The following is a 12,727-nucleotide window of genomic DNA, read 5'->3' as shown; positions in this document are numbered from 1 at the left end:
TCATATCCGTTGAGGCCGCACATACTTATATAGCCCATATAAGGGAATACCCCCCCCCCCCCCCGCCCTGGAGGCTACACGTTAGTGAAACGTAACTTGTTTTCTGGAGGCTGGAAGAAACCACGTAAATGAAGGTGATTTGTAGGTTGACTGAATTCATTCATTGAAGGTCGGTAATAATGTGCTAGTACTCATGCATTTAAATAACCACACCCAAAATAAAATGCCATAACCATGACAGTACAATGGAACACAACAGCAATAAATTGGTTAGAATGGCATAGTTCTATGAAAGATGAAAGAAAAAATGGACAAAACAAACTTATACTCAAAGATGACATATTGTAATTTAGGAAAGACTCGTTAAAAGGACATGCAGATAATTCCATGTGTTCAAGTCATAAATTGCATCAGTTCACGGTCACGAAGTACGTGACTGCCCGCAGCGTTTTTCACTTTTTCTAAATAATTAAAACTACCACATCGGAAAACTTTTGACCTTTTTGAAATTTCTCTGCGAAACGTAACTGATAACGAGACTTGATGCCAGGCTATTGGCGTAAACAAGAGTTAGTGCTTACAGCGAGAATTAACACGGAAAATCGAAGTTTCATAAGGCCAGTTGCAGCTTACGTGAATCACCAACAATATTCTCAATACCTTTTATGGTAAAATCTTCGTAGCCACACATGAGTAATGAAGGTCGATTCCTGTTTGTTATAGTTACAAAACTCGCGTCATAGTTTAAGTGAACAATGCTGATCAGTGGAGCCATGACAAAAGAAATAATATCAAGGCATTTTAGAAAAGAATAGCAGGGATGTTTTCTTATTTAATTGACGTGAACGGCACGTATGTTTGAGTCGCAAAACCTCGTTTGTTTTCTTCAGTTTTGAGAATCATAAGGCTATAGATCACTTAACGTTCTGGAACCAGGGCTAACTCAAGAAGTATTTCAGAAACAATTAAACTGTTTATTTTAATTCCTGGGGCCGAAAGTACAGGATTTACAGAACGGACATGTACTTATTGGAAAAATGCGATTTAAAAAACCCTTCATGATATTTTTTTAAACGTCCTAGTGTAAAAAGAAGTAGAAGAACACAACTGAAATGTTTTGATAAAGCTTAATTCGTCTCTGAGTTGTCTGAGAAATGTAGTGAAGCGGGACAAATTTAACTAGGCCAACAAAAGGAAAATATTAGCAAATTGACATTTCGGACAAGTTCGAAGTTTGAAAACACGTGTTCAAAGTTAGAAACGCAGTTGTAGATCTCACCAAATGCTATGGACAAGGCAAGATCAAGTATCCTAAAATTTAAAGGAAAAATTGCGCGTTTGTTTTTAAGCGAATTTGATAACTTCATGTACCGGTGGCCCACATTATTTTTAGTAAATATTGGTGCTAGAGTAAATAACACTTAATGGTTGCTCTGTGATAACCTTTCTTGTGGTTGAGAGCTTGAGCCAAAAGGTGACAGAATTTGTAATAAACAAAATGGTCTAGTATCTAGACGAAGTCTCGGTCGGTTTCCTTTAGTTGCGGGCCGGCTGTGTAAAATAAAGCTCGAGACTTTTTCACTCAAATTCACTCTGCATACAGTAACTGAATACTTGAGAGTAAAGTGCGCGAAAATATTATGATTGCAACTTATGGTGTACACTGAACTGGTAACTTGTACCAATCTTCTCCAATGTCTTTGCGATTTACCTAAAATACCCGCTAGGTTTCATTTTATTTGATAATACATCACGCCAAATCACTCAAGCAAAGAAAATCCGAAGAATACAGACAGATAAAAAGAATATAATCCATTTGCCTTTAACTGCAAATCAGCACGTTTTTCACGCTTTTATTGCGCGAGGTATTAAGTGGCATAATACGCATTATTTACGTTGTGTATTATGAAAAAAATCATATTTAATTGTTATACAAGAACTCACCTTTACAAGAAATGTTGTTTCCTTAGAAAGTTCTAATTCAGAGGGACGTTGAAATGCTGTGGCCTGCCCAGGAATACTCGAGGGCCCTAGATTATCGGAGCGGAGATGGTCGTGGCTCTTTTTCGGGTTAGCAAAATATCGACTGAACCACAACCTTGTGTCTCCGAAAATCACACAGGTGTGACTTTCAACACAGTCATTCTGTCTCCTTCTGTAAGATATTGCTTTACCACCGAACACAGGAAGTTTTTCAGGAAATTTTCCAGCATGAATATACAACGAATAACAGAAAAACGTATTTACTGTGGCGAGAAGCTTACACGTGATGTGGGACAATCTGTGAGCCTTTTTTTGTTTACAGAAAGCCAAGTTTAGTGACAAAGAAAATAGACGAAGTTAGTGACAAGTTCAACAAACGTCTAACATGCAGGCATTCAGTTTCTGGGCGAAAAATGCTCTGTATAACTGAAGCTTAAGTTGTTTCTCTATTCCAACAGAGATTGATAAATGTTTGCTCAAAAATACTTCATCGAATTTTTGACCTCGCTTCGTAAACTCAGTTAAGGAAAATATTTAACCATTCGTTACAAACTGGTCGACTATCAACTTTCACTCGAGTGTTGTGCTAAGTCTAGCTAGGCGTAACACATAAAGACTCACAGGGTTGTTTTCTCTTTGAAAATTTCTTTTCTCCAAGAATCATAGTAATACGAAATTCCCCTCTGGTATCATGCAACCGATAACCTGACAAATCAGTGTTTAATTATTTAAAGTTTCTCAAAATAAATTGTTTTTTCTAAACTTCTACTTATGTTGAGAGAAAATACTAGCATTGTTTACTTATAGAAATCGTTGTTGACCGCATACGTGTGATTTTCCTGTTGTGAAATTCAGTTCAAAATACTCTACTGGGGGTTAAATTTCTTTTAAAACAGCTTGTCATTCAATAGCCAAGTCCAAGTTCAGGCGTCTTCTCAAGCGAAAAGAGAAACTTTCTTTCAAGAACCCAGACACTCTGCAAGAGAAATTTAACCCTAACCAGTTCAGCCGGCGCTATTTTATGTAACGCTATTTTACGTCTTTTTCGCGACAACACAGCTTTTCACGTTAATTAAGTATTTTTCATTATCATGAATAATTTCTTAAATTTCAAAAGAGCTAAAATATTTGATGGATTAAGATACCATCTAAACTGAACTTGTTGGTTTTTTTTAAGTAAACGTAGTGGGCTTATCCGCGGTGATGGCAGATAGCTAGGGATCTGAGAATTGAAAGTAACCCATCTAATTTAATGCGTTTAGCTCAAATTTTCTCAATTTTTTTCCCGAAATACTGCAAAAAGTTGAATCTAAAACGCCACAAACTCACAAGGAGTCACCTGCCAATCAAAAATTGTCATTATAGCTGCATTATTGAAAGGAAATGCTCCCTTCTTAAAAACACATATGACTTCCCTACTTCCCACTTCACTGAAGTTTGCTGCAAAATCTGTCGGCGGCTGGGTACCTCAAAAGGTCTCAAAACAGCCACAGAAAAGAAATGTTAGAAGCTTAAGCTTCAGGACTTACTTTGGCGCCGTTTTAGTGTTGGCTCCATTGCTGTGGCTCGAAATTTCTTTCTGCATTGACATTCCTTTATGACAGAGTAACCTAAAGTTTCAGACTTCAAACTCAGACAATAGCTCCTATAACTATTTCACGAATTCCTTTCGGATGACAGAATAATCTTCTAAAGTTTCAGACATTTGACTCAGACAATAGCTCTTGCACTTATTTCAAGAATTAATTACTTCACAAGAAGGTTAACTTTCGGTAGCAATATGTCTGTTCTCTTCGAAAACTGCAATAAAGCGGTCTCGTTTTTATGTCTTTCCCCAATTAATTCCAGCGCTTCTTTTGAGATATTTTTGTTATTCAACGGCCGGTCACACAATAATTAGGATAACTTTCAGTCACGTAATAGTCAAGAGAGTCAGTTGGTACGTGACCCCAGTTAAAACGAACAACCTAGAAATGGTTCACCGAATTGCTAGGGCGACCAGAAAAGGACACCAGTTAAGCGGCTTTCAAACTTGAGTGTAGCTTTTCGGAGGAAAAACAGACGTAGCTTTCGATCGATTTGAATTCCTTACAAACTTTTACAACACAGTCAAGGTATTAGATTACTGCGGTTGGCAACGAGCCAAGCCACTAACTAAACCACGATTTTTGAACTCTCCCCAGGTCCCGCTCACCTCGAGAGATTCAAGATGGCGGCTAGTGGCCCGCCTGGACACTGAAATTGCTCGCTCTAGTGCAATGCTTGTTAACGGTGAGTCAGCGATATTACGAACGACCGGCAATCATGTTTCTTCCTTAGACATAACACCGGGTTTTTACGCGACTAATTAGGCAATATGGTGTACACTTTGTATTTCCTCACCAGCGATTTTGAAGCGTCATGCAATTAAGCAAAATTCTCTTTCTACGCGATGATTAATTTCAATTACCAATGCTGGTATCATTCACTAATCACTTTAATTTTGTCTGTCCTGTGACAGTTATAGTCCGTTTCGTGCCACCGATTCAATAACCTCTTCATTTCAAGGACCCTTCAACTAATTACTTACGGCGAGTATATTTAAGCTATACAACCGAAGCACATCGCCAATATTGTGCTTGAAAACTCAAGTGCTTTAAAATCAGCGAAGCAAACTATGAATATTTCGCAATATACACCAGCCGGCTTGGAGAAACGCCTTTACGGAAATATTGAAACTGAGCTTTGTCAACCACTGTAAAGTATTGCAAACTACTCAAAGCTCGCCACACAAAATAGCAAACTGAAAAGTAAAATTCTGTCTCCTTAGTAACCTTAGTTTTCAGCCGACACTTGGACGCCATCATTGGGCAGGAACTAAAGAGCTGAACAAAATCGTCGACTTTATATTGTTTACACAATCAAACCATTAACAAATTCTTCGACTCAGACAATGTGTTTCTCTCTCACACGATCGTATACCCGATGTCGAATTTACTCGACTTTCGAGTACATTTCAACCGCGCAATTGGAAAGCTTGAAAAGTCATGATCGATCAAGGGTTTGTTTATTTGTTGTTTCCTGAATAGAGCTAGTTTCTAGGAAGACATCTCTTATCATGAATGAGCTAGCGATATTGGCAATATCGGTGGTTTTCTTTTGAAAAAGTCACTGAAGCGCTTGTATGTTTCCTTATGAAAATAAGACTGATATTATACCTTTATATGGGGGTTGTTTCCCAGATTGTCGGTAACCTAAGACTTTGTTTCATACTCATTGTACAACAGACATACCAAGAGACTCTTAAAAGTTTCGAGCTTAATCAAAACTGATCATTGTCATTTAGTAAGTAAAAGCCTGACCTTAAATCAATATCGGGACTGTCAAATTGCTTTCGACTAAATAGTTTAGATTCCTGTTTCCACTTATATTTTCACTTTACAAGTTTTTGCAAAGTCGTACATTTTCTTGGGGGAAACTGCTACTTAGAGGCGTCTTTTCCTTGCATCCAGAAATACGAAAACAAAATTAAAACGGCCATCGACAATTCATCCCATGTTACGTTACGCCCGGCTCGTTCCGACCGTGAACAGTCGCCAAAAAAGGCATTTACATGTTACACATTTGTGGTCTGTCGGCTATTAATATTAAGATTAATGACATAGAAACCCTCAGGCGAATCATCAACTTAGTTATCAAGTCATTTCCTACCACAAAAGTGCAATTAGAACAACAATATCTCATTTGTTCCTCGCACTGGCTTTTAATTCTCAACTTTTTGCCTCGTCAGGTTATTAGCATGCAAAGGAACATTTGCTCAGTTCGAAAACTGAGTTATTGCCTTGCTTCTGTACATACGCTTCAGTCTGATATCTCTAGACTCTGTCACGAAGCTCTATCAACCCGAATTTACCTGAATTCAAATCCTGTTGCGTGTTAGATGAATAACAGACAGGTATTGCGTAAGCTTTTCGGGACTTAACGAGCTCATATTCAGAGTCTTCGCTCCCCTTGAACAGCGGTCAGGAAGGGAGTGACTCTAGAACGCCCTGATTGGTAAGTCCAAAAATATCCGACTTCTGGTCAACCGCGCATGCGATCAAGTTCAACGATTTCTGAACAAGCGCAGAAAGAGTGTCCGTTCTAACTTATGCTGGCTCACCCTCCGATTTCACCCAGAAGTCTCGATTTCTTGGTGCTATACATAAGGATCGCGGCCTCTGCAAACGAAATGGACTTGTGGTTAAATTACGCATGCCTAGCTGCCATTTGAGCTCCTTGGTGCTTTACGTCCGGTCATTCTTATCGCATCTTAGTCATCTTAATGTGGCCCAGGTTGATCTATCCTACAATGGAACTCTCGAGAGTTCCTTGTTATGTCAAACTTGCGCTGTCAGGGAGAGAGACTCGAGGTGCGACACTAGGAACTCAAATGATCGAATTTGACTAACAGAGGTCTCGTTCGCTCTCTGGTCGACAACTGGTGTCTAGAGTATAGCCCAGAAAAATGATGTAACCACCAACGCACAGCAAGGAGACGGTCGGAAACGTTTTTTCAGTTGTTGTTCTTGTGACCTGGCTGCGTCTTTTGCATTGATGGGCATCATGTTACCTAATATCAACTTTGAAAAAAAATAATTCCTGCAAGCAAATGTTCAGTTTTATTTTAAAAACCAAAATAAAATGGACTGCCCCTTTGAACGTTCTACTTTCTTTTAGTATAAATCTACCAGTGTTCTATCACGAATGCCGTTCTCTGACTGGTTACGCTACTCACTATCCTTTCTTTTATAGATAGTGAGTAGATAGTGAGTGGCGGCCGCTTGTTTACCTTTTCGAAGCGTCTGTGAGGAGGATTTAGATAGTTAACTAGTCGTGGTTATTCGAGAGTAGATTTATAATTAGATATTGGCTCTCGATTACTACGCGTAACCTCAAGCTCATAATCTAATCGTTAAATAGAACGCAGAAATGTCACCACAAAACATAAAACTTTTGCAGTAAAGCCCCTCGTTCCTCTCAAGATTCCACTTGAGTTTTCAACGTTCTTTGGTGTTTTCTCTATGGTCTATAAGAGTGTAAGTCATGGCAAAATGGGGTTAATTTGTAATGAATTTTCAGACTGATCAGCAGATTGATTTGATTGTTCATTTATTTAACCTGAATTTACAGACTCAATGTACAGACCGATCGATAGATTGATTTACTTGGTCATTTATTTATCCAGAATTGAAGATTTTACCTAACCAGAAAAAAGTCTATATCTATATGTAACCAGAATAGTCGATACTTCTGCTTCTAGAGCTTCGATTCAAATTGAAAACCAAACGCAGCTCAACAGTCAGACTACTGGACCGTTGCAGGTCAAATAGGTTCTTATTGACTAGGTTTATTTCCCGCTGAAAAGGTTGACATATCGTTTATATTTCACTGGACGATTCAATACAAAAATGCAAGGAAGTAAGTAAATAACGTGCAACCTTCATATCTTGCAAGTCAGTTAACTGTAGTTATTACCTACCTGTTATATATCTCCCATCGCGTAAACCAATCAAATAATAGCTGCTCATATAAACCACACTACCCTTAACTTATCTTTATCTATTCTATTTAAATACACATCACTCTGACAACACCCTCGTGCTCTATGACTCAAAAGCCCACGGCATCATGCACGCTTTGCGGCCGTTTCCTAAACTAAATAGATTGATTGTTTTCTTAGAATATAAGATACAAAAATATTATGACTTCAGTTTGATTGCCTAACACTTCCAAAAACTTCTTCAAATTGATTCCCGTTACAATTGAATTTCGCGATCTCTTTAGAATTAGGTTGGTCAGGAAATAAAGTTTTACAGCTTAGCTTGAGCTGGTAAGCTTTCACCCGCCAATCCAGCCAGGAGATTTCTTGCAGCTAAAGTAGCCATAGCTTCCCTGGTAGAATCCTCTGCACTGCCAATGTGAGGAAGAACGACTAAAGTAAATAAGAAAACAAAAACAAAAAATTATTAGTTTTTCACTTTTCATATTTTCATTACAGTAATAATACATGCGTGGTCCAGCCTTTATGTCACGTGAGCCCCAAAAATGAATAAAGTGCAAAGTTCCTACGTAGGTACACTCCTAACGACCTCCTGAAGATTACCCAAAGATACTCGATGATCCCAAAGTTACCCAAAGATATGACGAAGATTCTCGAAAGTTAGCTGAACGACCGATTGTGACTATTATAGTAATCAAGTTGCTTTACAAAAGAACCTGGATCTTACCGCAGTTCTTCAAAGATAAAAGCGGGTGATCGGTTGGAAGAGGCTCTGGTACTGTCACGTCCAGACCAGCCCCCTGAAGAAAAACAAACAGAAAAACAAAAACAAATCAATGACATGGAAAAAAAAACAGATCCTGGCCACACAGAAACAAAGCTGGGTTAGCGATTTAGTTATTTTAGCTCACTTTTCTTGGCTCTGTTTCTCTTGTATTTCAAAATATGGCAATAACTCTGCAGTTGCTGTTTACTTTTGTTGCAAAAAATGATGGACGTGTTTAACGTTGTAGCTTTTTGATGCATTTGAGATCATGCAATGCCACACTTGCCACTATTTTCAGTCGAATTTCACCACTTTTACGGACAGATGAGTGCTTTATTTCCAAACATATAGAGGAGCAGTTTTCATGATCTGAAATGGGCAATAGTGCACAAAGCTAAAGAGGTCTACAAAGGCAAGAGAGCCTGCATGAGAGGTTTCACAAACGTTACCATTGTGTAGCAGCCTCTGATGAAAATAGCGAATGTAACCAATTCTCAGGGACGATATTCTTTCATCGTTCAAGTTTATCTTGGCCGACACCATCTTACCCATATCTGGCCAGTCTTGAGAGCTTCGTACAAGTCATCTTGATTTACAACTCCACCCCTGGTAAAAGGAAACAGGAGTTTTCATCAAGTGGTGTCTCGTGTAAAACATGTCTACTTTGTAAACGTAAAAGAACAGAACATAACTGGACATTGATTTAACCATACTGGTGAAGAAATTGGTGGAAGTTTACCTGCTGGTATTAACAAATACTGCGTTACTCTTCATCTTGGAGAAAGCATCCTTGTTGAACATTCCTATATTTGGAAAAAAAAATAGAAATCATTGCGTCCAAACCAAAACACAATTGACTGCACTTTACCACAAACAATTGCCTTATGCCTTGTATGCGACACCACTCCCTGGTATGATATACCACGTGATCTTTGCCGCTGCCAGTCATTTTCCCGCCAAAAACGCAGTATACTTAAGAGCCCCTTAAGAGCACTTTCCAATACTGAGTGTCGTAAAACCAAAACAAAAGCAATCACTCTTGGCAGTCACAAAGGACACAAACAAGTCAATGAACCAATCAAACCCCATCGTAAATACGTGTAGCTGACGCGAAGCGCGGGAAAACGTGTGCGAGCAAGTTGCTAGTGGTTTAAGTTTTACTTCTGATTGGCTGAAAAAGTGGCGCGAGTTTTTTAAGCCAATCGTGTAGTGTAGTAATGCAAAACCAATTACTTTTCTACCCTCAAATGAAAACCGCTCTAAAGCTTCCATTAACTGGTGATGGGGCTATAACCATGCCAGAAGGGATGTAAGTTGTCCATTACTCAGGAGAAGGAACTTAACGCGTGGATTCTGTGGTTTTTGTATTCAGCAGTTTTGTTTTCAGACATCGAGTAACAGTCTTGTTGGACTAAACTCAGCTTTTAAAAGATGAATAGACAAATACACCACAATAACGGAGAAGATGTGTACGTCTCTCACATTTTGGATGTGAATTTCAAGAAGATATGAGCTCTTAATAACGCACTTTCTTACCTGCTGTTTCTGGTGTTAGAGCAGTGTGAGCACTCACAAAGTCAGACTCCTTGAACAACGTATCCTTATCAACTGAAAGATAAAAATAGCACACTCATGAAACAGACACCAATGAAATACATTGGATTAAACGTGGCATTCCTTTATCTCACGTTCCCAGCGGTCTGTGGTCTAGACACCAAAATAACGTAATTTGATTGACTGGTAAACAAATGAATGAAAATAATAAAACAACAACCATTTTATGTTGGTATAAGTTGGCACTTCCTCATCTTTAAACCCTTCTCAAGCTATGGTTTAGACATAAAATTACCCACAACGTCACCGGTCTGCAAATATCGTTTGCAAATTATATTTGTAGATACACGGCATTCATGGAAAACGGCTTTGCTATTAGTAAATAATTTTTAAGTATATATTAAATGAATTGTAATGATAAGATTAGTTTTAGTATAGATATAGATTATAGTCATTGTATTTGTAAATCTTGCTGAATTTCCGCCATGTATAAAGAAAGATTAAAGGTTAGCATAATTTGACAGAACAGTTTAGATTAGTCTGCACCATTTTGAATATGGAGTTCACATTGAAAAGCTTACCATGCTCCGCCCTTGGTGATACCAACTTTTCCTCTGAAATGAAATTCAAACACAACAATCAGAGTCAGGTTTACGACTTAAAAAGTCAGGAATAAATAAGGTGGTATTCACAGTTGTAGAACAGTTTTTAGGTTTATTTTTAGTTTTAAATATAATATTTTGAAAACTGCATTTGATCATTTATTACAAATGAAGTTTGCCCAATGTAAATTCCAAATATCATAAGTTATGAAACGTAAGCAGTAGTAAAGAAGTCTCTAGAACTAGTGAGGCAATTCCTTATTGGATGAACGAGAGATGTGTTTTGAGAGAGTGAGCGAGGTCCAGTAAGCATAATTACCCACAGAATAAGTTTCAGTCTATTTTCAGTTAAGCATCTTCAAACCAATTACCACGCCTTTCTATAACATGCGGACTCTAAAATTCAAAGCTCAACTGACAAATGCATTTTTTGCTACCGTCAATGAAATGTTTGGCGGCTCCTACCAGCTTCCATTAACTACTGTCGAGTGCATGGTAAACAAATCGTTGAGCACAGTTCAGACAACATGACAGATGTGTCGGAAGATTCACAGTGCTCCACAGTGGTGAGAAGCTGGGAGTAGCCACCAAACATTTGATTTACAGTAGGGAAAAAAACATTTGTTGGTTGGGCTTAGAATTTTCGAGTCAGCATGTTATTGAAAGGTGCAGTAACTAAAGATAAAAATCCTCTTATGTCAACACAATACTGTAGTTTTAAGGCATAACGATGCTTATGGCGTTGTTCTAACACTAAGGCAAAATTAATATGGAGATCTTGAATGTTTTTGTTATCAGTTGTTTAGTGGATAACCTGTAGATTTTGAGCAGCTGCCAATAAATTGTCACAATATTGTTACTTAATGTACATCTTGTAGACCATTGGAAGCAATTTCAGTCATACCGCTCTCTGATTTCTTGTGGACATCACAATAAAGAAACCTCGCAACACCAAATGGAGCTAGTCTTTGTGCAACAGCTATGCCTAAAGGGAATAAAATTTAACATTGTTGCAGTGCATGGCAAACTATAAATAGCATATTAGACAATGATGCCAAGCAGGTACAGAAATCACCAGTCAAGAAATTTTTGAACAACAATTTGTTGGAAGCAAAAGATGTTTCTCTTAATTATCCCTTGAATCAAAAAGTACAAGGGGCACATACATGTGCCCCTAGTGGGATTAGAGTGAGAGCAAAATTGTGTTATAGAGCAAGCCAAGCTTGTCTAAGAAGAAACATGCTCAGCTGGTTTACACAAGGCTCCCCCATAAAAATTTTAAAATTGAGGTCCTCCAAAATGTGAGTTCCAGCATTCTGAGGCCAAGTCAGCGTGTGATAATGTCTCATTTTTTTTTTATTTAGGGGGTTCAATCAACCCCCCCCCCCCTTCGAACCCCCGCCCCAAGATTCACCCCAGCACATACACATGTAGGCTACTTTTATATATACCCCATGCTCTTCTAGGGGATCCTGTTTCCAGGCTACTGACAGTGCCATTTATTATGAGCATTTAAATAAATGCTGCTGAAGAGTACATAGTGGTTCTAACTTTAAAACCTTCAGAATGATGAAACCATACAGTGCATGACCATTTCAAATGAAAGCTATTGAGCACTCCTTTTACACTGTTTCTTTTTCAACACTGTAAATAAAGAAATTAATTGAGACATTTAGTTTGATATTTATACATCATTGAGAAATTTGAGAGTTATAGGGCTAGACTACTGACCAATTCTTCCAAATCCAACGATTCCTACAGTGCTGCCAGTCAGTGTTGGTCCACACATCCACAGTGGCTTCCATGTGCCCCACCCACCACTAAAAACAACAGCAACATATTTATAAGGGTGAGCATTACTTGAAACAGATTAGAAAGAGGGGGGGGGGGGGGGCGATTGATGGTAGACATGGTAAGGGTGCAGAAGTTGATTAACCTGACACTATTATTTTGTTCATCCTGAACAAGAAAGGCCATTCTGTGCTTTGCATTCTAAATCTTGCATTCTAATGTATTTTGCACTAAATATATTTTCTATTCTTCTTTCACTCAAGGGAGAGCTGAATGGAGAACAAAGGTATTGAAGTATTTCACAAGTGAACAAATTCTTTAGAATGGTTTTTTCATTATATTTATGTCCAGATTTATGGACTATTTATTAAGTTAAACTAATAAATTATTTCAATCCTTAAAATAAAATCTTACCAAAATAAAAGACATTAAAATCAAGTAGCTCAAAGAAACATTTAACATTTTAGGCTAGGAAATACTGAAGGCTAAGCTCTAACCCAAGCCTGCAAA

The 12,727-nt window shown here is 38.1% G+C and overlaps 2 protein-coding genes across 2 annotated transcripts in view; one reads left to right on the top strand and one right to left on the bottom strand.

Moving 5' to 3' along the window:
- Positions 1 to 12,727, top strand: part of LOC145499825 (histamine H2 receptor-like) — a 116,540-nt gene that overhangs the window by 95,307 nt on the left and 8,506 nt on the right. The window lies entirely within an intron of this gene.
- Positions 3,143 to 12,727, bottom strand: part of LOC145499475 (glyoxylate reductase/hydroxypyruvate reductase-like) — a 16,243-nt gene continuing 6,658 nt past the window's right edge. Inside the window, exons 6-13 of the mRNA XM_081478991.1 lie at positions 12,158 to 12,246; positions 11,331 to 11,411; positions 10,406 to 10,438; positions 9,807 to 9,878; positions 9,010 to 9,073; positions 8,819 to 8,876; positions 8,232 to 8,304; positions 3,143 to 7,936 (exon numbers count right to left, since the gene is read on the bottom strand). Of these exons, the coding sequence (XP_081335117.1) occupies positions 7,815 to 7,936; positions 8,232 to 8,304; positions 8,819 to 8,876; positions 9,010 to 9,073; positions 9,807 to 9,878; positions 10,406 to 10,438; positions 11,331 to 11,411; positions 12,158 to 12,246 (592 nt within the window). The 3' untranslated portion in view covers positions 3,143 to 7,814. The remainder of the gene's footprint in view (positions 7,937 to 8,231; positions 8,305 to 8,818; positions 8,877 to 9,009; positions 9,074 to 9,806; positions 9,879 to 10,405; positions 10,439 to 11,330; positions 11,412 to 12,157; positions 12,247 to 12,727) is intronic.

This window comes from Orbicella franksi, chromosome 10 (genome assembly GCF_964199315.1).
Source record: "Orbicella franksi chromosome 10, jaOrbFran1.1, whole genome shotgun sequence".
NCBI classification, from domain to species: domain Eukaryota; kingdom Metazoa; phylum Cnidaria; class Anthozoa; order Scleractinia; family Merulinidae; genus Orbicella; species Orbicella franksi.
The sequence above is the reverse complement of the archived record's forward strand: the minus strand, read 5'-3'. Positions and strand labels throughout refer to the sequence as shown.